The sequence below is a fragment of the Nicotiana tabacum genome, chromosome 21 (assembly GCF_000715075.1).
Source record: "Nicotiana tabacum cultivar K326 chromosome 21, ASM71507v2, whole genome shotgun sequence".
Taxonomy (NCBI): domain Eukaryota; kingdom Viridiplantae; phylum Streptophyta; class Magnoliopsida; order Solanales; family Solanaceae; genus Nicotiana; species Nicotiana tabacum.
In genome coordinates, this window is record NC_134100.1 from 67,663,966 (window position 1) to 67,686,389 (window position 22,424).

General features: G+C 35.5%; 1 protein-coding gene across 1 annotated transcript; it reads left to right on the forward strand.

Annotated features, from left to right (window-relative positions):
* Positions 1 to 11,245: 11,245 nt before the first annotated feature.
* Positions 11,246 to 19,790, forward strand: LOC107787406 (65-kDa microtubule-associated protein 1-like). Its single transcript, NM_001325434.1, has 10 exons — positions 11,246 to 11,344; positions 14,110 to 14,208; positions 14,345 to 14,548; positions 14,686 to 14,934; positions 15,027 to 15,242; positions 15,699 to 15,854; positions 15,941 to 16,252; positions 18,823 to 18,910; positions 19,024 to 19,172; positions 19,338 to 19,790. The coding sequence occupies exons 2-10, from the start codon at positions 14,131 to 14,133 to the stop codon at positions 19,638 to 19,640; spliced, it is 1,755 nt and encodes a 584-aa protein (NP_001312363.1). The 5' UTR covers positions 11,246 to 11,344; positions 14,110 to 14,130; the 3' UTR covers positions 19,641 to 19,790.
* Positions 19,791 to 22,424: the final 2,634 nt, after the last annotated feature.

Genomic DNA, 22,424 nt, shown 5'->3' on the forward strand with positions numbered 1-22,424 from the left:
CGTTGAGGACCTAGTTCTTTGAACATTTAGTCATACTTTGTTAATCATCAAAACTTTAATACTCAACGGTATGAAACTATCAATAGTAAAAATTCTTTTTCCCAATTTGTTGGTCGCCTTCCCAGCAATGTCATGACTTGCACTCAAATAAGTCGCCTGGAGCGGAAGTGTTTAAGTTTCTTTTCCATTACCTAGCTGTTGTGTGTATTTAAACTGTGAACACTTTTAGTTTCCTATAATCAGCTCTATTTTGAATGAATAAGGAAAAAGGAAATGAAAGAAAAAGTCAGTTTTATAATATATTCTGAGTTCTAACCAACTGCCCCCTTAGTGGTTTTCTTTCTTTTAATTGTTTCCTTTTCATCTTAATTTTATTTGTTTTTTGGGGAAGAGATGAGGAGAAAAGAGGATCGCCAAAGTACAATAGCATTTACTGTTTTCCCTGCGCCCAACTATAATTTGTTTGCAAGGCGTGGAAAAGAACAAAATGCATGTGAAAATATGTGGCTGTGGCCTGTGTTGCAATTTACCAAAGCAAGTCCCATACATTCCCTGCCCACCTCATATGAAACATAGTTCTGCATTGCACTTTGTTTTGTTTCTGCTTTTGCTTTATCTTTCATGTATAATATTTTTTCGTTTTAATTTATTTGTCTTATTTTTTTTAGTCTATTTTAAAAAAATATATATATCTTTTTAATAACTTATAGTTCCTTAGCTCTAAATTTTTATATAATATATTTTAAACCACAAAATTCAAGTACATTTTAATATATTACACACATCTTTAATTTAATATCACAGAATTCAAAAGTTTTTTTTTTATTTTTAAATTCTGTGCCCGTTCAAACTGAGGCACATAAATTAAAAAAGAGGGAGTATAATTTTCAATTTAACATAATCGTTTATCTGAACATCTGAACATGTGATTGTAGTCAAAAGTCTTTTTTCAACTTCAATTAGCAAATGAGTAGTAACTCACACTTTTTCGCATGTGATATACACTAGTAACAAAATAAAGAGTCAGGCGTCGTTAATAATCGCATTACCTACGCGATGCCCAAGGTATACATATGGGAGAATGTGTCAATCTGGTCCGGGACACCTATACCATAAACCTCTGTGCAATTCGCCTCAAATCCACTTTTCAACTTCAAAATAATATTAAGTCGTTTGATTTTTGTAAATAAAATCACACATAGTATAATCATGTACGACTAAAACAACATTCAATTTCTGGATTAAATTCCTCATAAATTACCTCGAAATTTAATGCAAGAAATCAAATTTTATACTAATTTTGGTATAGCTTACACGAGGATTTATATATTATTTTATGTATAATAAAATTAGAGATATCAAGACAGTTAAAGAATGAACAAAATCAAATGATTGTTCCAAAATGGTTATTTTATGTATAACAAAATCGTATGCCGCATATTGTTTGTATTGTAGGAGGTTTTTTTTTTTTTTTTTGGGTTTTCTACCCGGTGTCCGATAGCCGCATTGGAGCTCGACTATATCTGAATTCGCATTATGTAGGGTATAATTCGTGGGAAGTCCTCCCTACCAAGAATTTTTTCATACTCAGGGCTCAAACCCAAAACCTCTGATTAAGAGAAGAACTGCACCACATCCGTTGGGGGTGTATCGTAGGTGGTGTTATAGCACGTAGGAATAACTAATTTGTGTAATGAGTGTGTATTGATTCCACACCACTCGGCTTTTTCACAATGAGGATTAAGAGTTAAGACCATTGATGACATCTAGCAACCATCACGACTTTTGCCTCTAATCAAGGCGAAATGACTCAAAGATTTTATTGATGCTTTCTTTACTCGTATGCCCTTTATATCTCTCTTAATTGCGCATTTGCCCCTACAAAGTCCAGCCTTAGAAAATCCCCACTAACTTCTTCTCCCTTTATTATGTTCCAACTGAAGAAAGTCAGCATGTCTATATTCATACATGTTACTCCATACCATTACTTTTGTTAAACTATTTTAGTATTTAATCCAACTGGCATCATCACTTTCTAGAGTTTCGTCCCTGCTGAGCAAATAAAATGAAGAGTCATTTTTCTTTTTCAATTTATAGCCGTATATATATAGGATAATATAATACAAATATAGTGTCTTAGCTTTACTTTTAGAGTAATTTAATTAGTCGATGATCATTGATCAAGGTGATTAGCCCGATTGATCAACTGAGGAAGGTCATTTCAAGTAAAATATCATAAACGTTAATGTTCCAAGGCGAACTCCAACAAATGAAAGAGGGGTTGTTGGGGTGGGGGTGGGGGTGGGAGTGTAGGCAGTTAATAGAATAAGAACAAGTAGTAGTAATAGATAAAGCCCCGTACGATTTCTCATTTGGCTCTCCTTAATTTCATTCAAGTTTTCTTTTCATACTCTTTGCTTTTCTTCTAAGAATATCACTAACCTATCGAAGTTAATTTAATCCTCTCCCGTTCTCTCTGTTTCCAAGGATATTTTGCTTTTAATTTTTTATCATCATGTCTAAAATCGGAAAGACCACGTATTCTGAATGATTAATTATTAGAGAATAGCTGCTTAACCAATTTTATCCAAACCAAGGACTATATGTCGACATGATATCTCTTTTAACACATTTAACCAAATCATGTGGTATAATATTTGGTAGTTATTTTAGTCAAACCTCTATATAACAGTCTCATTTGTTTTAAATATTTTTGGATGTTATAGCGAAGCGCTGTTACAAAGAATATATATTATAACATAACATAAAAATTAATTCTGAAAAAGCTTGGATTTTATAGAGTAGTATTGTTATATAGGGATACTGTTATAGAAAGGTCTGACAAAATAAAAGCATTTTGGAATTATTATCTTTTAGAATTAAGAAAAACGCATGATCATTTACTAAATCAAGAAGAGATAGTAAAGTATAATACTTCCACTTCGATTAACAATGAAATGGAAAAATGAAAAAAAGTTCACAGTATGTTTGTAGTATTATCGTATATGGTAGCAACATTTGATTTTAGAAAAAGAAAAAAAAAAAATAGAAGACTGTTATGGAATAATATGAAATAAAGTAAAACAAGAGGAATTTAGAGAGAGATAATACTAGATCTTTTTTTGATGATGTTATACAAATGAGCAGAGAAGTCTCCTATTTATAATAGAGTTGCTTGGTGACCAAGTAACTAGTCTTGGTGACCAAGTAACCAATCTTGGTGACCAAGTAACTAGACTAGTTTATGACTAACTAATTTGCTCCCAAGTAACTTCATAATACACGAACATTCACTCTTAAGATTATTCATAACTGTCACGCCCCAAAACCGAGGAGCACGACCGGCGCTCAACCGAGTGAACCCGATTGAGCAAGCCTGTTAGATTTCATTCTACCCAAATTCATTCGTGAATAAAGAGGAGATGTACTCCGTTAATCAAATACTGAAGAGATTTCATTAACAACTTCCATTTCATTCTCATTAACAGCATCATTCAATATTTCCAAAATAGTACGAGTTTATAGAATTAATGAAAAATATGTAGCCAAATACCAACAGTTCTAATCCAATTTCCAACATCAAATACCACCCACAACTTGTCTACGGAGCCTCTAAGTACAACTGAAGAGTAATATGAAAATGCCGGCAACAAGGCCCGAGTTATCTCTCAATCACAAAGTACATGAGAAACAAAAGATACATGACCCCGAAATGAAGTGGGGCTCACCAAATCGGCTGAAAGGAGTGTACTGCTATCACTGATCAATGACATCTGCTGTAGAACCACCTGCATCCATTAAAGATGCAGCGCCCCCGGCAAAAGGGACGTTAGTATTGTCGAATAACACTAGTATGTATAGCTAGAAATCCTCTTTCAAAATAGAATGCCCATATGATCTATACGTGGAACACATAATATAATGTAATTGAAACAACCTATACAAACAAGGACAACAAAAGGGGCACCTATTGTCTGCATTAATAATGTGTCTCATTAGACCGTCCTTAGTGTTCACATATCATATTATACACTTATGTGTTTCATAGACCGTCCATAGTGTTTATTCATACCGTACATCTATACCTCTTATACACAATGCATCTATGCGTTTCATAGACCGTCCACAAGATTTCATATCACAATGGATTTCATAACACAATGTACCTATGCATTCATAGACCGTCTACAGGATTTCATATCACAATGGATTTCATAATACAATGTACCTATGCGTTCATAGACCGTCCACAGGATTTCATATCGCAATGTACCTATGCGTTCATAGACCGTCCACAGGATTTCATAACACAATGTACCTATGCGTTTCATAGACCATTCACAGGATTTCATAACACAATGTACCAATGCGTTTCATAGACCGTCCACAGGATTTCATAACACAATATACCTATGCGTTTCATAAACCGTCCATAGGGTTTCATAACATAATATACTTATGCGTTTCATAGACCGTCCATAGGGTTTCATAACACATTGGTAACAAACGTACAAATACGCACATCTCATAACCATTCACATCCACATATAACACATTGATTCAAAATTAGGAAGATGATCATGGTTGTGGCTTATTTGAGAATTTTATCAAACACTAGGTGTGCACAAGGTTTCAAGGTCCTTTTATGGAGGATTCCATCATTCCACAACCTAATCTTTGCCATGCTTAGTTCAACAATCTTCCTACACCCCTTGATATCATATGCATGTAAAATAATCAACTCTCATGCCCAAAACTTATCTTGCTAATTACCCATTTCTAGAAAAAATTCGAAGTTGAGGGTTAGGGTGTAGAATCTTACCTCTAGGATGAATATCTAGTGAGTTTCTCTCCTTAATCTTCCAAACTTGAGCAAGAATTGAAGAATCAATTATTGAGGAACACCTTCTCACTCTAGAGCACTCTCTCTTACTCTAAAATATCAGATTATACCTCAAAAATAAACCAAAGAGTGTATTTAACGAAATAGGGTCAGATTTTAAAAATCCAAAAATAAAGTTCCGGAGCAGGTTCTGCGGTCGCATATGCAACCGCATAATGGTTATGCGGACCGCATATCGATCGCATAATTGGTGTCCAAAATGACTAAAAATCTGCCTAAGTCTGCGGTCACTATGCGGTCCGCATAACTGTTCTGCAGTCGCATAGTGCACCGCATAACAATTATACGGTCTCATAGTCGACCGCATAATTGCTTCAACTGACCCAATTAACTGCCTCACTCTGCTGCCATTATGCAGTCCGCAGAGTGATTCTGCGGTCGCATAATGGATCGCAAAAATACACTTTTCCGCCAAATTTTTTTTCTTTAGTTTCCCGTGTATTGTTCAACCCAAAAGGTCCGAGCCGCCTAGTCCGGCACCATGAAACATTATTTTTTTTGCAAATTTTACCGGGCTTTACACTTAGGTTCTTCAATTTTTTTTCGGGGTGTTACAATAACACACCCCCTAGAATGTCCATTAGTAGATAATGTGACTCGTTAAAACCTTACTAGGAAAAACTCAGTGGGAAAAAATTCTAGTGAAGGAAAAAGAGTACACATGTTTAATAATACACCTTTTGGTTGCCTCGTTAAAAACCTTGCAAGGAAAACCCAATGGGACAAAATCTTGTAAGAGAAAAAGAGTACACTGCGTATTAACTCCCCTGATGAGAGTATCAATTTACATCTTTGAACATTCGCATCCCAATCTTGTATAGGTTCTTGAAGTTTGATGTCGGTAGAGATTTGGTGAACAAATCAACCATATTATCACTTGAACAAATCTGTTGCACATTGATATCATCATCTTTTTGAAGATCATGTGTGAAAAATAACTTTGGTGAATGTGTTTTGTCCTATCTTCTTTTATGAATCCTCTTTTCAATTGGGCTATGCATGCTGCATTATCTTCATACAAAATCGTAGGTAGTTTGTCCCACTTTAAACCACATTTTTCACGAATAAGATGTATTATAGACCTCAACCATACACATTCTCGACTTGTTTTATGAATAGCAATTATCTCAGCATAATTAGATGAAGTAGCCACGGTTGATTGCTTAGTCGATCGCCAAGATAGGGCAGTGCCTCCACATGTAAACATATAGCATGTTTGAGATCTAACCTTTTGTGGGTCAGATAAATATCCAACATTGGCATAACCAACAAGATCGGAACTGTAATCATTGTCATAAAATAAGCCCATATCGGTAGTCCCTTTTCGATACCGCAATATGTGTTTGATTCTATTCCAATATCTCCTTGTAGGAGCAGAGCTATATCTTGCTAAGATATTAACTGAAAAAATTATGTTAGGCCTTGTAGTGCTAGCAAGATACATTAGTACATCAATTGTACTAAGATATGGTACTTCAGGACCAATAAGCTCTTCATTCTTTTCTTAAGGTCAGAACGGATCCTTATTCATATCAAGTGATAGAACAACCATCAGAGTACTTAATGGATGTGCTCCATCCATATAAAAACGTTTCAATACCTTTTCTATGTAGGCAGATTGTTGAACAAAAATCTCGTTTGTCAAATGTTCAATTTTGCAAACCGAGACACAATTTTGTCTTTATGAGATCTTTCATCTCGAATTCCTTCTTTAAATAATCAATTGCTTTTGGAGTTTTGTAGGAGTTCAAATAAGGTTTATGTTGGTACAACAAACTCTAATGTTATTTTCTTTATAAATACACATGGACAATTGACATCATTTATATAACCTTTCTTTAATAAATACTCATTAAGGATGTTATACCACACTCTTCCTGATTGCTTTAGACCATATAAAGATCTTTGTAATTTAATTAAAAATATTTCCTAGGACTTTGAGTTATGTGTGTCAGGCATTTTAAATCCATCGGGAATTTTCATGTATATTTCGTTATCAAGTGTGCCATAAAGGTAAACTGTAACCACATCTATTAAATGCATGTCAATCTTTTCATGGACAACAAAACTAATGAGATAACAAAATGTTATTGTATCCATAACAGGTGAATATGTCTCTTCATAATCGACACCAGGCCTTTGTGAAAATTCTTAGGCAACAAGGAGAGCCTTATATCTTTGTACCTCATTCTTCTCATTTCTCTTACGTACAAAGACCCATTTATAGCCAACAGGCTTAACACCTTTAGGTGTTTGGGCTACATGCCCAAAAACTTCACGTTTCACAAGTGAGTCCTAACTCATATTGGATTGCTTCTTGCCATTTTGGCCAATTACGTCTTTGTCGACATTCTCCAACAGATTGAGGTTAAAGATTCTCACTATGTAGCATAATGCTAGATGCAATATTATATGCAAAGATATAATCCATCACTATATCCAATCGATTCAAATTCATCTTAATATCGATTGGGTTTATTGATAGTTCCTTATTTTCTTGAGTCTCAAGCTCAGTGATTTTCTCATGAATCTCAAGATTGGTTAAATCGTAGATTTCTTCATGAGACTTATTCGTAGTGTCATCTTGATCATTTATTTTCCTTTTTCTAGGATTTTGAACCTTAGAACCCAATGGTCTGCCACGCTTTAGGCGTGCTTTTGACTCACTAGTTATGACACTCGAAGATTGTTCAACAGGGACATTAATACGGATTGGAATATTCTCTGCAGGGATATGTGATTTCGTTATCTTTTTCAGATCCGTAAATGCATCTGGCATTGGATTTGCTATTTTCTACAAATGAATAATCTTTTGCACCTCTTTTTTACAAATAGAGTCATATGGATGAAGATGAGATAATTATGGGGTTTTTCACAAAATTTCTCGTTTGGTTTCACCATTTTCTCCCCCTATTTTGGAAAAAATACCTTATCGAATCGACAATCTGCAAATCGAGCAGTGAATAAATCTCCCGTTAATGCTTCGAGGTAGCGAATAATAGAGGGCAATTCAAACCCAACATATATTCCTAACCTTCTTTGGGGACCCATCTTGGTGCGATATGGCTGTGCTATAGGCACATATATACTGCACCCAAAAATTCTTAAATGAGATATATTATGTCCATGACCCAAAACTAATTGCAATAGAGAATATTTATGATAATTTATCGGTTTGAGACGAACATTTTATATCGGATCCAATACTTTTTCCTATAGACATAACAAGGAGATCTCTTTATTCATTTCAAGTACTTGAACCTCTCATGAGGATTTATGAAATGTTATGTCATGTACTCTTCTAGAGCACTTGCCTCTTTATTATGATCGTTTTGATCATTTGCTCCTCTTTTTTATCAAGAATTTTATTTGGTACCGATTTGTCTATCTGCTTCGGGCGTACCATAAATTTTATTCTTCTAGGACTTATTCTAATAAGAGCATTTGCAGTGAGAATATAGTTACTTTATTTGGGTCAGCAAATGCGTCTGGTATGCTTTGCAATATATTGCAGATGAATTATCCTTTTATGAACTTCAAGTTCATATTATCTTATTCGAGGATCTAGATGTACAAATGATAATTCCTTCCACGTAACTTTTTCTCAACTGTTTATATTGTCTCCCTCTCATGTTAGAAAAACTAACTTGCTCCCTCAACTTTGGGAACCCATCTTTGTGCGTTATGGTGTTAATCAAAATATACACAACACATTAATAATAATAAGATGGAGTTATTTAGTTCCTGATTGTGAACCACTTGTGAGGGGAGAATGTAATATACTTTCGTATATAACGTATATCAAACTGATATAGATAACTTTGTTCTCATAAGCAATAGTTTAGCTATTAAGTGGAGGCACTCAATAAATCGTTTTGCTAAACCAACTGTGATGTAAACCAACTTATCAAGATGAACTGTCTTGAATAGAAAATTTGGAAAAAATGCTCAAAATTAAATTATTGAGCAACAAACCTGCCATTCAAGTTGTGGGTTGATAATAAACGCACATGTAACCATCTCATATATGCATCTTTATATGGTTTACATGGCAGGTGAATGAGCCCATGTTCACCTTTGATAAATTTCCGAATTCAATGGATTCAATCCCAATTTTAGTTGGTATAATAATCGCGAAAACAAGCAACACAAGGGAATTCATAAAGAATCTTCTTCAACACTTACCCATGTGAATTCTCATTTATTTTTGCACATCATACTTATATCAAGATTGCTTAATAGGCCATGCCTGATAAAACTGTCTGTATCACTAAACTTCAAGTTCACATCATGACAAGTGCAAATGTTAATTAAACTCCCAATTTTCTATGACATAGGTTTTTATATCAATAAATATCAGTTTACCGTGTCATGTAATTTTACCATATTTTTTATTTGAGTAGTACAAATCATGCAATAAAGCAGGTAGTTTTCATATACATATTACCCTGCTATAGTTGTAGTAATATAAGGATATTAAATCTTCTCATTATTTATAGTCTCAATATAACCAACCGCTTTCGCGAGTACTTTAGAAACTCAATAAGTTTCTTTGAGACTTACTACAACACAATACCTTATTAATAATCAATTTTATTCCTCAAAAATAGTAATAATTGGCTCTTCCAGAGCTCTCAATTAATTTTGTACTACTATAAATTCATCAACATCTATATATTGAATATCTCTTTTAAAGAGAAAGTTATACCATTATGGTCATGGTCAAAATTAGATGCAAGATCTGTTTTTTGCATTATTGTTGTCATTTAATAATCACATTGCCAAAATATTTTGGCGTACAATAGGTACGTGACCAATGACCATTCACGCCATAATAATGACATTACTTTTTTATTTCATCTCAAACCCCCTTTTAGAGGTGAGTGCGGTATATTCACTACCACTAGCACGTTCATATTTTTCCAAGAGTGAATATGTATTCATAATGATTATCACATTATTTTCACATTCACTTCAGGAATGGAAACATAATAATCCATGCGTGCTTTATAAAATTTCATGCCATATCAATGGCAAACGCCACTTTCAGAAAGTGAAGGATTATTTTGAGAACCATTATTGTACTTATTACCACAACGATGACGATTATAATTTTGTCAATTACCACGTCCACATCCAGTCATACCTCCACGGTAATATCTTGTTTTATTTTAGACTTATGGGACGGGTTTTCACTATTGGTGGTGATTAAATTTAATTTGCATATATGAACTTTCATAACTGAACTTAACCAAATAAAAAGTATCAAGCAAATATAGAAAAACACATAATCAATTAAAATCTACGTGTCCTTTGTGATGATTAATCAACTTTAAGATGGAAGAGATATGTGATAAAATAGAAAGGAAAAATATGCACTCTCTCGAAAATTTTCACTTTGTGTTTCTTAATATTAACACATAGGAACATAATACTTGTTATAGGAAAAATATTTATTGTTCTTTACACCAAAAATCGTTACATGACTTGATGAACTTTCAAGAAAAACTTTTTCATAAAGCAATTTTGTTCATGTATGGAAACATAAATAGCAAAGTGTAAAGAAACTTGAAAATTTATTAGAAAAGGCTAACCGTGATGGCTGAATATATGCTGACATTGTACACCTTATACCAGGTCATTGTTCTTACCATATTATTAACATTAAATGACATTACTGGCACTGGCGGCATCATAACAACTCAGTTGGCTAGAACTTCGTGCTGATAACGTGTTATGGAATAATATGAAATAAAGTAAAACAAGAGGAATTTAGAGAGAGATAATACTAGATCTTTTTTTGATGATGTTATACAAATGAGTAGAGAAGTCTCCTATTTATAATAGAGTTGCTTGGTGACCAAATAACTAGTCTTGGTGGCCAAGTAACCAATCCTAGTGAGCAAGTAACCAATTTTGATGACCAAGTAACTAGACCAGTTTATGACTAACTAATTTGCTCCCAAGTAACTTCATAATACATTATATTCACTCTTAATATTATTTATAACAAAGACAGTTTAGATTCACATGATAGTTATGGACATTAAAATGTAAGACTTGTTTAATTATAGTCTTATATGTTCAGAATTTGGATTGAGTGAAAGATTTCGAGCAAGGCCAGGTCTGGCCTAGTCAGTCAAATGCCAGTCTCCACACCAGTGCTCAAGGTTGCCTCAGTGTCATATTCGTAAATAATTCCAATAAGAACTGGCAAAGAAACTCTTCTCTCTGATTGACTATATTATATACACGTCGTCGTATTAAGCGGCCCCACTTTTTCTCATTATTTCTTCGACTCTAGATATATCCTTTTCTCTCTCTTTCTACTCACTGATTACACACACACACACACAGATATAGTGATTATGAAGTAAACCCTGCAGATCTGTGACCACATTCTCCCAAAAAACAAAACCCTGCTCTTCAAGTACGATCTGGGTAAGCTTTACTTTCGTTTCAACTTGTTTTTTTGTTGTTTTTACTTCTTCGTTATAGAAAAACAATCAAGCAATGAGCTTTTCGCTTAAGTGTAATTCCAGTTTTTTATCAGTATTCTTTTATAGGTCTATTATAAATGGCATTCAATTGTTGTGAAAAGTAATGTTTTGGTCTTAAATTGAATTGCATTTGTGTATGTAAAAAGTACTACACTAATTTGGTCTTAAGTTGATTATGGCTCGGTGTTGGAATGTGTCCAGTGCGTTGCTTGAGGATTTTCCAGTCAATAGCCTTAGCATCATAGTCATAATGTGTATCTTGTCAGATCTTGCAATGAGTTGTACCTACTTTTGCTATCAGAGTTTAAAGGTTAACTGAGGTTTTCAAATGATTTTATCACTTATTTTGTGGCCAACTATGGAGATGAAAGCTCTTCAGTCCACTGTAGTAGCCATATTTTTTTTAAAATAGTTGTATTGCGCTTAATCTTGCATAAAATTCAATTAGTTTCATTATTGAATCACACAGTATGCATTTATGAGTTTAACTTATATGTGCGACGGTGTAAATAAATAATTACACAATCAGGTCATTCAAATTAAGTAATTTGCAGGTAACCCTCCATAAAAAGTGGGAATAAAGCAGGCCACCTGGTACATACAATAAAGGTGACCTGATAATGTAAAAGTTCTTTGTACCGTTGGTGGATATTAGTTAAACTCTATATTTATTAGCTTAACAAAAAGAAAATGCTTTTAAAATGCTGTTTCAAAGATGTCAGTTCTTGTCACGCCCCGAACCTGGGGGCGAGACCGGCACTCGGTGCCTCACCTATCCTCGCGTACCAACTTGCGACTAAGGGACTCTGAACATATAATGTCATACTTTGGCCATGGGCCACATTGCAAGACAATTGCGAATACTGACTAGATATCAATAAAAAGCTGGGTCGACAAGGCCGTCATAACTACTACAGCTGACAATCCAACAAAATATACATACAGGGCCTACAAGCCCAACATACTGCATTAACTGACAGGATATGTCTACAAGCCTCTACTGATGGATATACTGTGATCGGAACAAGGCTCCGACCTACTCATAACATATATATATATATATATATATATATATATATATATATATATATATATATACAAAGATGTACGTAAAGCTCTAGACCCGGCAACTCCGAAGGGTATGGAGCTTACCGATCAAGCTGAACTTGGGCAACACCTAATAAGGAGGTCTACCCGTCTGTCTGTCTGTCTGAACCTGCACGCATGAAATGCAGCGCCCCCAGAAAAGGGACGTCAGTACGAAATAATGTACCGAGTATGCAAGGCACTATACTGAAAGCTGAAACTGAACTGATAATATAATAACTGAAAGCAACTGGAAGTCAATGATAATCTGAAGATATGCTTACCTGCTGATACTGACTGAACTCTCTCAATATAGTAAGTAAAATAGCTGTCCGGCCTTATAAGGCTCGGTATATATATAACTGCTCTGCCGTAGTAGGCTCGCTCATAGGCGCTCGACCATACTAGGCTCTGTATCTCGGCCAACTGGGCTCGCTCATAGGTGCTCGGCCACAATAGGCTCGGTATATAACTTACCATCTGATCAGAGGTTGTCCAATAGGGGCCTGCCCATCGATTATAGCTCGATGGTAATGAAAATACTGTAATACTGTATATATAGATTCTCTGCTCTCATGACTGGAAAAAAAGAAAATACTCAATTGGATATGAAGTCCCGATAAGGAGAATATTGTAACTTATAAGACTAGGAAAATATAGGTAAATTTCGGGATATGAATTTTTCTTTATGCCTCGTTATCAAACTCGTGTAATTACGAGATCATGCCAAAATGAAGAAAGAGCTTAGCTTTAACATACCTGGAGTAGGGAAAAGTCCGTATGATATTTTTGGAAAAGGTTGCACCGTACTCCCTTAGAATCGCAAAATCTCACGTTGCTTAGGTGCTAAGAAATCTCGTTGGAATTTTGGTTGCTAACGTTGGAATTCTTGTAGATGTTATGAATTCTTCTTTGTTTTGTAACCTTTTCAATAAGAAATCATTATCAAATTACTACTTGAATATCTAATGTCCAAAGAAGCCAAAATGGCCATTTCTTTAAGTCTTTACACGTATAAGGATTTAGTGCTTAGTATGCGACACTTTAGCTTGCCACCTTTCTTTGTGAATAATGACTCATTTAATTGATCCACCTTGCTGCCACGTTTTGGCATTTAAGCTTTCCATAATTCTAGTTAATTATCCACTAATCTCCTGATTAACTTGTTAATCTCCCACTAACCAATAATTAACCAATTACCCACATACTTAAGAATTATCCCAAATTACTTAAAATATTGCTCATTTTTAGCATACCTTATACACCTCACTATCATGGCCATGTGGTACCTTGTATGGTACTAGTCCATAAATAACGTGTATTTTAGCTCGGGCCATATTTTATCCCAAAATGTCAAACTTCGACGAAATTCATTTTCTTTGATTTGCTTACCCTCTTACCTTCACCAATTTACTCATCACTTGTTTAAAATAGCATAATGCTTATAATCACGAAATAATTTCATTCCTGAACTTGCGTCGATTAACTTACGACGAAACTTTATCGTACGAAAATGCGGGATGTAACAGTTCTGCCGATGTTGTAATCCTGTTTAAATAATATTCTTTTGATATATAGTGTTGTACTCTGAAATTTGGCTTGGTTTTATATCTGTTTCAGGTTTGATCCAAGTGACTGAAGATGGCAGAAGTGGATGCTGAAAATCCTGTTCTTGTTCTTGGAGAAACAACTTGTGGTTCTCTACTACAACAGTTGCAGGCAATTACTTTTTTCTGAATTAATTCTTGGTGTTAAACTTCTGTAAGAAATAATCATGCAATAGCTGCTAGAGTTATGGAGTATTATCATTAGTATAATCTAGTGATGGCGAAAATACACTTTTCTGTCAGTGCAGCAAATTTGGGATGAGGTTGGTCAAACTGATGACGAGTGGCATGAGATGCTTCTTCAGATAGACAGAGAGTGCTTGGATGTCTACAAGAGAAAGGTTGACCAAGCAGTGAAGTCACGGGCTCACCTTCTGGAGGCATTGGCAGATGCCAAAATTGAACTCTGCAGGCTGCTAGCAGCACTTGGAGAGAAAACATATGCTGGAATTGTGAGTGGCTGTATTTCAGTCTGGCTATGGATGGACAGAACTATTTAAAAATTCTTGGTTTGCAATTGGAAGTCATTACACTTACCTTTTTCTAATATTCGTTTTTATTTTTTCAAAATCTTGGGTTTGATTTGCAGCCTGAGAAGGCTTCAGGCTCAATCAAGGAACAACTTGCAGCTATAGCACCAGCTCTGGAAAACTTGTGGAAACAGAAAGAGGATAGGGTAAAAGAGTTCTTCAATGTACAAGCGCAAATTGAAAAGATTAGCAGTGAGATTGCTGGGATTAGCGAGCATGTAGAGAATCCTAAAGTAGATGAGTCTGATTTATCTCTGAAGAAGTTGGATGAATTTCAAGCACAACTTCAAGAGCTTCAAAAAGAAAAGGTTTAGCCATATTTTAGTAGGATTTATTCCTTTACTAGTCTAGTTTATCCTCCAATGAGCTATTAACCACACATCTTTGTTTAATATTGCAGAGTGAGAGACTGCACAAAGTCCTTGAATTCGTGAGCACCATACATGATCTATGTGCTGTTCTTGGCTTGGACTTCTTTAGTACTATCACTGAAGTTCACCCAAGCCTGAATGATTCTACTGGTGTACAATCTCAAAGTATAAGCAATGACACATTATCAAATCTGTCAAGAACCGTCTTAGCATTAATGGAAGATAAGAAGCAAAGACTGCAGAAGGTAAATGTCCTCACTGTTTTAAGTTGGTCCTTGCACTTGGCCCAGCTCTTCAAATCAAGTTAGAATGTACAGTCAAGCAAACAGTCAATTCATTGGGCATATTTTGAAATTCCCAGAAGTATTTCAAATTGTGTTTTACAGTACTTGGATTCTTAAGTACTGGAGATTTTGTGTATACTGAACAAATGGAAATTGCTGGATATGGAGTCTGTTTGTCCATCCTCTGATCATGATAGGAAATTTTCTCCTCTGCATTGTTGTAATCACTATATAGTTCATTCAACTGCCCATGATGGTGCTTACCGATGTAGGAGGTGTTTTTCCATCAAGATGGAATTGAACTGGGACCTCCAGAAATGTCGAACCAATGGTTTCTCATGTCTAGATGATAAATATTTTGGTCAGCCTCCATTTCTTTGACATGTTCTCTCTTCTAACATCAATCCCCTCTTGCAGCTTCAAGAATTAGCAACTCAGCTGATTGACTTATGGAATTTGATGGATACACCTGAAGAAGAAAGAAGCTTGTTTGACCATGTTACCTGCAACATATCGGCTTCAGTTGATGAAGTGTCTATTCCTGGGGCTCTTGCTCTTGATCTGATTGAACAGGTATTAAGAGATGGTATGCATTTTAAAATTCATTTGTGCATTTACAATTGCTTGTTGGTAATTGTTATTAGCTTGTTATCGCCCAGGCTGAAGTGGAAGTTGAAAGACTTGATCAGCTAAAAGCTAGCAGGATGAAGGAGATTGCTTTCAAAAAGCAGGCAGTGCTTGAAGAGATTTTTGCTCATGCTCACATAGAGATTGACTCTGAGGCTGCTCGACAGAAGATTATGGCACTAATTGAATCAGGGAATATTGAGCCTGCTGAGTTACTCACAGACATGGACAACCAGATTGTAAAAGCGAATGAAGAGGCTCATAGCAGGAAAGAAATATTGGAAAAAGTTGAGAAATGGATGGCAGCTTGCGAAGAAGAGAGCTGGCTTGAAGACTACAACAGGGTAAGTTAATCTTGTCTCCTTATCTGTCTGTTATGAGATGAATCGAGCTTGCCATTAGTATGCTACCTCCAAAGTGGAAACACCACCTGCCCTTTTTCCTTTCTAAAACGTTGCTCTTTCTTAAATGTTTACATACTTTGCTTCCATATTTTCTTGGTCAAAATGATGCTAGGACGCCAGTAAATTGTATTCCCTCCGTTCCAATTGTTATGATACTCTTTCCATTTTGGGACTTCCCACAATGTTTGACACCATTTTATTTCTCTACAATTTTCACAACTTTCAAGAATTTAAATTCATTAAACTATTCACTGTTTTTCAATCAGTAAACTATCAACCGTCTTACTTCGATTTTATTTTAATATGATGTTTTTCTCTGTTTCCAACCGCCACTTCAATATTTTTTCCATCATCAGTAATATATCATGTCAAATTAACATCTTAAATACCATTCCCAGTCAAACATTGTCACTAAAAATGAAATGGAGGGAGTAATTGAAATAACAGGGGATCGATCTTGTATAGGTTCTCGCTGTTCGTGGGTTATTCTTTTTATACATATAGCTTCCAAAGAGATTAGGTCGAAGAAGCCGGTAAAGCATTCTTGACGAGAAAGTGAAAGGTTCTTGAAAGTGTTATGAAATTCTAGTTACTTACTATAACGAAATCTAAAGCATGAAAATGTTCTTGATTACTAAAACAGCTATCAAAATTTTAGGAGAAAAATAAGCGGTTGTGGGAGCAATAGTGAAAATGGGCTTATTGATTCAACTCATATGTGTGTCACAAGCTGAGCTGAGCTCATTTCTTGTTACAAGCAGAAAAATACAGAAATGAAGAGAAGAGACGAGAAAGGAAAAGAGCACCTAAGCGTGTTGTGGTGGCCTAGTGGCCAATGAAGTGGATTGAGAATCATGAGGTCTCAAGTTCAAATCCCCGTGGATAGAAAAAGCCACTAGGTGATTTCTTTCTATCTGTCTAAGCCTTGGCTGACCGAGTTACCCGGTACCTGTGCTGGTAAGAACTAGCAGGTACTCCGTGGAATCAGTGTTTTAAAAAGCGACGAAGCGATCGCTTTAAGCGAGAAGCGACGCGAAGCGATGGCTGCTCGCTTTTCCATGCCTGAGGCGACTCGACCACTCGAAGCGCTCGCTTCAGTCGAAAAAGCACGAAGCGACCTTGAAGCGAGAAGCGCAGAATCGCCCGCTTCTGTTCAGAGGGGTCATTTTTTTTTTTTTAAAAAAAAGTTGGATCTTTTTTTATTATACAAAACAGACCCCTAAGACCAAAGTGAAAACCATTTCTCTCTTCTTCCCAAATCAATTGTTGTTGAGTTCTGCTAGGGTTCAAGTCGCCAGAGACCTCCTCCAATCCTCCAGGTAATTTTTCTTCTTTTTTTCTTCTTTCTTCTTTCTTCTTCTTCTCCTTTTTTTCTTTCTTCTTTCTTCTTGTTCCCGTCCAGGCATGGCAGGCGTGATTTTTTTTTTCTTCCTTTTTTTCTTCTTATTTAGTATTTTAGCCTTTATTTATTAATTTGTATGTGTATTTCAATTTATAAAGTTAATTATTATTATTATATATATATATATATATATATATATATTAGTATTTTAACCTTTATTTATTAATTTTTATGTGTATTTCAATTTATAAAGTTAATTATATATATATATATATATATATATATATATATTATATTATATTATATATTCAGTTTATTTGATTATGTTTTTTTCTTATATATAAATTGAACTTTTTGATTATTTATATTGTGTCTTTGCAAGGTTTACATTATGTTTTTTAAGAATTGCGCTTCACTTCAATGAAGCGTGCGCTTCGCTTTTTAAGCGAGGCGAGCCCCTGTCGCTTTTTTGCGCTTCTCGCTCTCAAAAACACTGCGTGGAATTAGTCGAGGTGCGTGCAAGCTGGCCCAGACACCACTTTTATATGAGAAAAGGAAAAAAAAAGAGAAAAGGAAAAAGGAGATAGGAAGAAGATTAGGGTTTCAATTCATTCAACATGATCCAAATGAGCTGTAGTTTGTACAATTTTTGCTGTAATCTTCCCCTATCAACCCTGACATCAGCAAAAGCCACCTCACCAACTTCCCGCAAATGCTAACTAACAAGGACCGAAATAAAACAAATTAAAACAAGCTCGGACTTAAGGTCCAATTAAAGACTTTACTGGTAAACTAAATGGGCAAATCTGATAATAATATAGCTTGCACGCCCTCCTTTTTTAATTGAATAAACCAACGGCCACGATATCTTCCTGAAGGTACAAGTCCCTTAAGCATAGCGATGGGTGATTGATTGTTAGCTGTAGAAGATAACCAACAATTGGCCCACAAACAGACACTTGTACTTCTGCCTGCATCTATACTATCTTAATAATTTAGAAGTGCTAATGAGCATGTTTTTATAGTTAAATAAGATTGTGGAACCTATGAGATTTTGGTGTTTGGTTAAAATATGTTTCGCATGCCTCTCTTTCATTGAATTAACTTAGAGGTGTCTATCTCTGGTATTTAATATTAAAATTTCATCAATTATCGACTCGTGAAATAGGATCAGAACCGGTATAATGCAAGCAGAGGTGCACACTTAAATTTGAAGAGGGCCGAAAAGGCTCGGATATTGGTCAACAAAATTCCAGGTAATGCTAAATGGTATAAATACCATTGGTTCTTTGCTCTCCAGAGGAAGTCCAACAAAGATTCATCTGAAGATGTAATCCTTTAATTTGCTAATTGACTTTCGTCTATGTAGCTCTTGTGGACTCCTTGATTGCTAAAACAAGAGCATGGGAACAAGATCGCGACACCACGTTCACATATGACGGTGTTCCGCTGCTTGCCATGCTAGACGAATATATGATGCTCAGGCATGATAGAGAAGAAGAGAGAAGAAGGTTGCGGGTAAGTGTAGTATCTTTTATGGGGTGTGATCAATTTGTTTGACGCCCTACTTGGTCAGGATAATGTATTTTTGACCTTTCACTGTTCCTGTGTTCCAAGTTCATATCCATAATTCTCACAATCCAAAGGCCTCACTAGTACATATGCTCTTTTGGTGTCGGGCAGGACCAGAAGAAGTTCCATGAGCAGATAAGCAAAGAACCAGAAACACCATTTGGATCAACACCAAGCCCTGCTCGACCACTTGGTACACAGAAGGTGGTGGGTCCACGAGCAAATGGGAGCGCCAATGGGTCAGCCAACAGAAGGCTGTCTCTTAATTCGCACCAAAATGGTTCCAGGTCAACAACTAAAGATGGGAAGAGAGACCACTCAAGAAAGGTGGCTCCTGTGAACAATTTTGCCATTTCAAAAGATGATGCAGCCTCTCACATTTCTGGAACTGAACGTATTCCCAGCACACCATAGTAACTACTGAATAAGAAACATAAATGTGATATCTTCGGTCGTCATTAGTTCTCCAGTTCATGTAGCAGGATAAACATTTTGATGCGCAGTCATGTAGCCGAGACCAACTAGCTATTTGTGTTATAGTGGCAATATCAGCAAGTCTCTTTTAAAATTTGTCCGTTTGTGTTTGCCCGAGTTCTGGATCGAGCTTGTTTAAGCTCTCCTAATTAATGGAATATCACACACAAGAATTCTGCAACCCTGTACTTGAAATCCAAGAACAGGCTATCAGTCTTGAATATCGCCTCTATATTGGTCTGATTTCATTCTCAATTAGATTGAGAAATCCCTTTACTGTCTGATATCTCTCAGATTTCAATTTTCTGAAGAGTATCTTTGGATTGTTTTAGCCCAACAATTGGTATCATACCAATGATTTGGCAAGACAAGTATGGAGTTAATGCAGTGTGGCATGAGGCCCTGCTTATGCCTTTGCCCGTCTATGGGCCGGTATACGACTTTTACCCATAGCATTGAAGACCACAACCTTTCATCTAGACTTCGGTGACTATAAATACTCGAATATTGTATGTAGCACATAGTTAATCTTCAAATAAGTCGACAAATAGTGACAGGTCATATGAAACTTAGTTCAAGTTGATATTGTAAGGTGTGAACAAAATCTTATATGGAAAGTAAAAAAGAAATATAATCTACTTAAAAGGTATTTGATACTTTTAACGATTTGAGGCTTTTAAAGGAAAATCATGTAAGCTTGACTCAAAGTGACAATTCACATCATGTTAAGAGTATCTTTGGACTATTTTAACCCAACAATTATCACTTTGTGGTGGGATATATTTGATTTCTCCTTCCTTAATAAGATGTTTCGATTCGAGCCTAGGGTTGTCTAAGGGTAGGAGATTACCCGAAATCGATGCGGTCCGTACCGGTACCGCTCCGTCCCAGTCCAGTTTGGGGATAGGGGTAAGGGATTGGGGCTAAGGGGAAGGGGAAGGGGAAGGGGAAGGGGAAGGGTAGGGGACTGAAAAAAGTACCCTTAGAACCGTCCGGTTGGTACCCTTAAGGTACAAGATCGGTACCAGTCCAGTATCAAACTGATACCCTTAATTTTTTTTAAATTTATCCATTTTTGACCGTTAGCCAACAATATATATTTTTTAAAAATAATTTTTGGCAATAGCTAAAAATGACTATTTTTGCCTCCCTGTCCCCTAATTTATGTTTTTAACCTCTAAATTTATTAAATTACACTTTGGCCCTATTGTAAAATTATAAGTACCTTATTTTATTCTTTTATTTTTCACTCTCTCTCTCTCTCTCTCTCTCTCTCTCTCTCTCTCTCTCTCTATATATATATATATATATATATATATATATATATATATATATATAATTGCAATTAATATTCTAGCATTCAATTATCTTGCTGTAATTTTCCAAACATCAACATCAATTATACGGTGGCGTATTTTCTCGTTGGCGCTACACTCCTAGTCAAAGCATTTTTCTTCCATCGATATCCATTATATATTGGCGTTTGGTATACGCATTCCAACTTCTATTAAGTGTCACATTTATTTTTGCTATACCTGTGTTACTATTCATTGTTATTTAAATTATTTATTATTAAAAATAGCTCCTAAACTGGTAAAACAAGTCTTTAGTAGATTGACTATAGGTAATGTTAGCGAGAGGGTTCCCGTTTTCAAACAAATCTTAACCAGTTCGGGTTTATTCATTACATATAAGAAACATATAATCTTGCTTTTCAAGGATTTTCTAGAATAAATGCTAGAAATGATATTTGCGATGATGAAGAAAATGAAGACTTGCTGAAATATTGTACTAAAGCGGAGAGAAGAAACTTTGCCCTTCAAGAAATAATTCAAGAAGACGATGATGTTTCTAATAAAATACTATCTACCGGAGACGGCAAGGACCCAAAATAACAAGTGTTATCAATTTAAAGCGAATGGATGCGGATGACTTTAAGTCGCTAGAGTCTCGGATGGATGGATGACTTCATGAAATAAGATCCGTACAGAGGAATGGCATGATTTTGAAATCTTTGTCGCGAGGAAAGTTAGTAAATGGGATCCTTACCCATAAAGAAAAACTCCTAAGTGTGAATTTAGTCAAAAACTTGAGAATGGAGGACGAATTATGCAATGCTACTCTACGAGTTATGATGAAACTTTAGTTCTAAAAGAACTACAAGAGACGTAGGATAGAAATAAATATATCACATCTCATATGTAAAGAGATTATTCGGACGGACTTCACCAAGAACATGGGTTAAAGAAATATGATATACTATCAATAAAAGAGAATTGTTAATAAAAGGTGTTGCAAGGCCCAAATGGAAGCACATGCTTTCTCGAGGTTGCGTGAGGTTTCTAAAAAGAGCGGAGGTGTGCACGTGAGTTTACTTTTCTACCGGAACTACCTTTGGTGGATTTGATTTTATAATTGCCTAACTACGAGAGTATATGGATGACGAGACACGTATGATTTCTACTGTACATGAGATAGCCTTAGAGGTAATACTATTTTCTATTTTTGGTAGCATGTTTAGATATTGATAATGATGGTTTGCTTTACGAGCAAGGATCGGTTGAGACTCATGTGATACAAGTTTATGGATTGAGAAAAATAGTCATAAATTCAATGAATGTATTATGGCGTAATCATGATGTCGAGAAGGCCACTTGGAGGGCCGACGAGGGATGTGAAAATCTGATGCCCTCACTTGTTTGATGTGTATCATGCTTATTCCGT

What these genes read in the sequence shown, in the direction of transcription:
- LOC107787406 (NM_001325434.1), top strand. Translation starts at nt 14,131, where the DNA reads ATGGCAGAAGTGGATGCTGAAAATCCTGTTCTTGTTCTTGGAGAAACA. An exon ending in AGAAAACATATGCTGGAATT is followed by an intron (nt 14,549 to 14,685) that starts GTGAGTGGCTGT and finishes TTTGATTTGCAG; the next exon opens with CCTGAGAAGGCTTCAGGCTC. An exon ending in ATTGGTCAACAAAATTCCAG is followed by an intron (nt 18,911 to 19,023) that starts GTAATGCTAAAT and finishes TCGTCTATGTAG; the next exon opens with CTCTTGTGGACTCCTTGATT.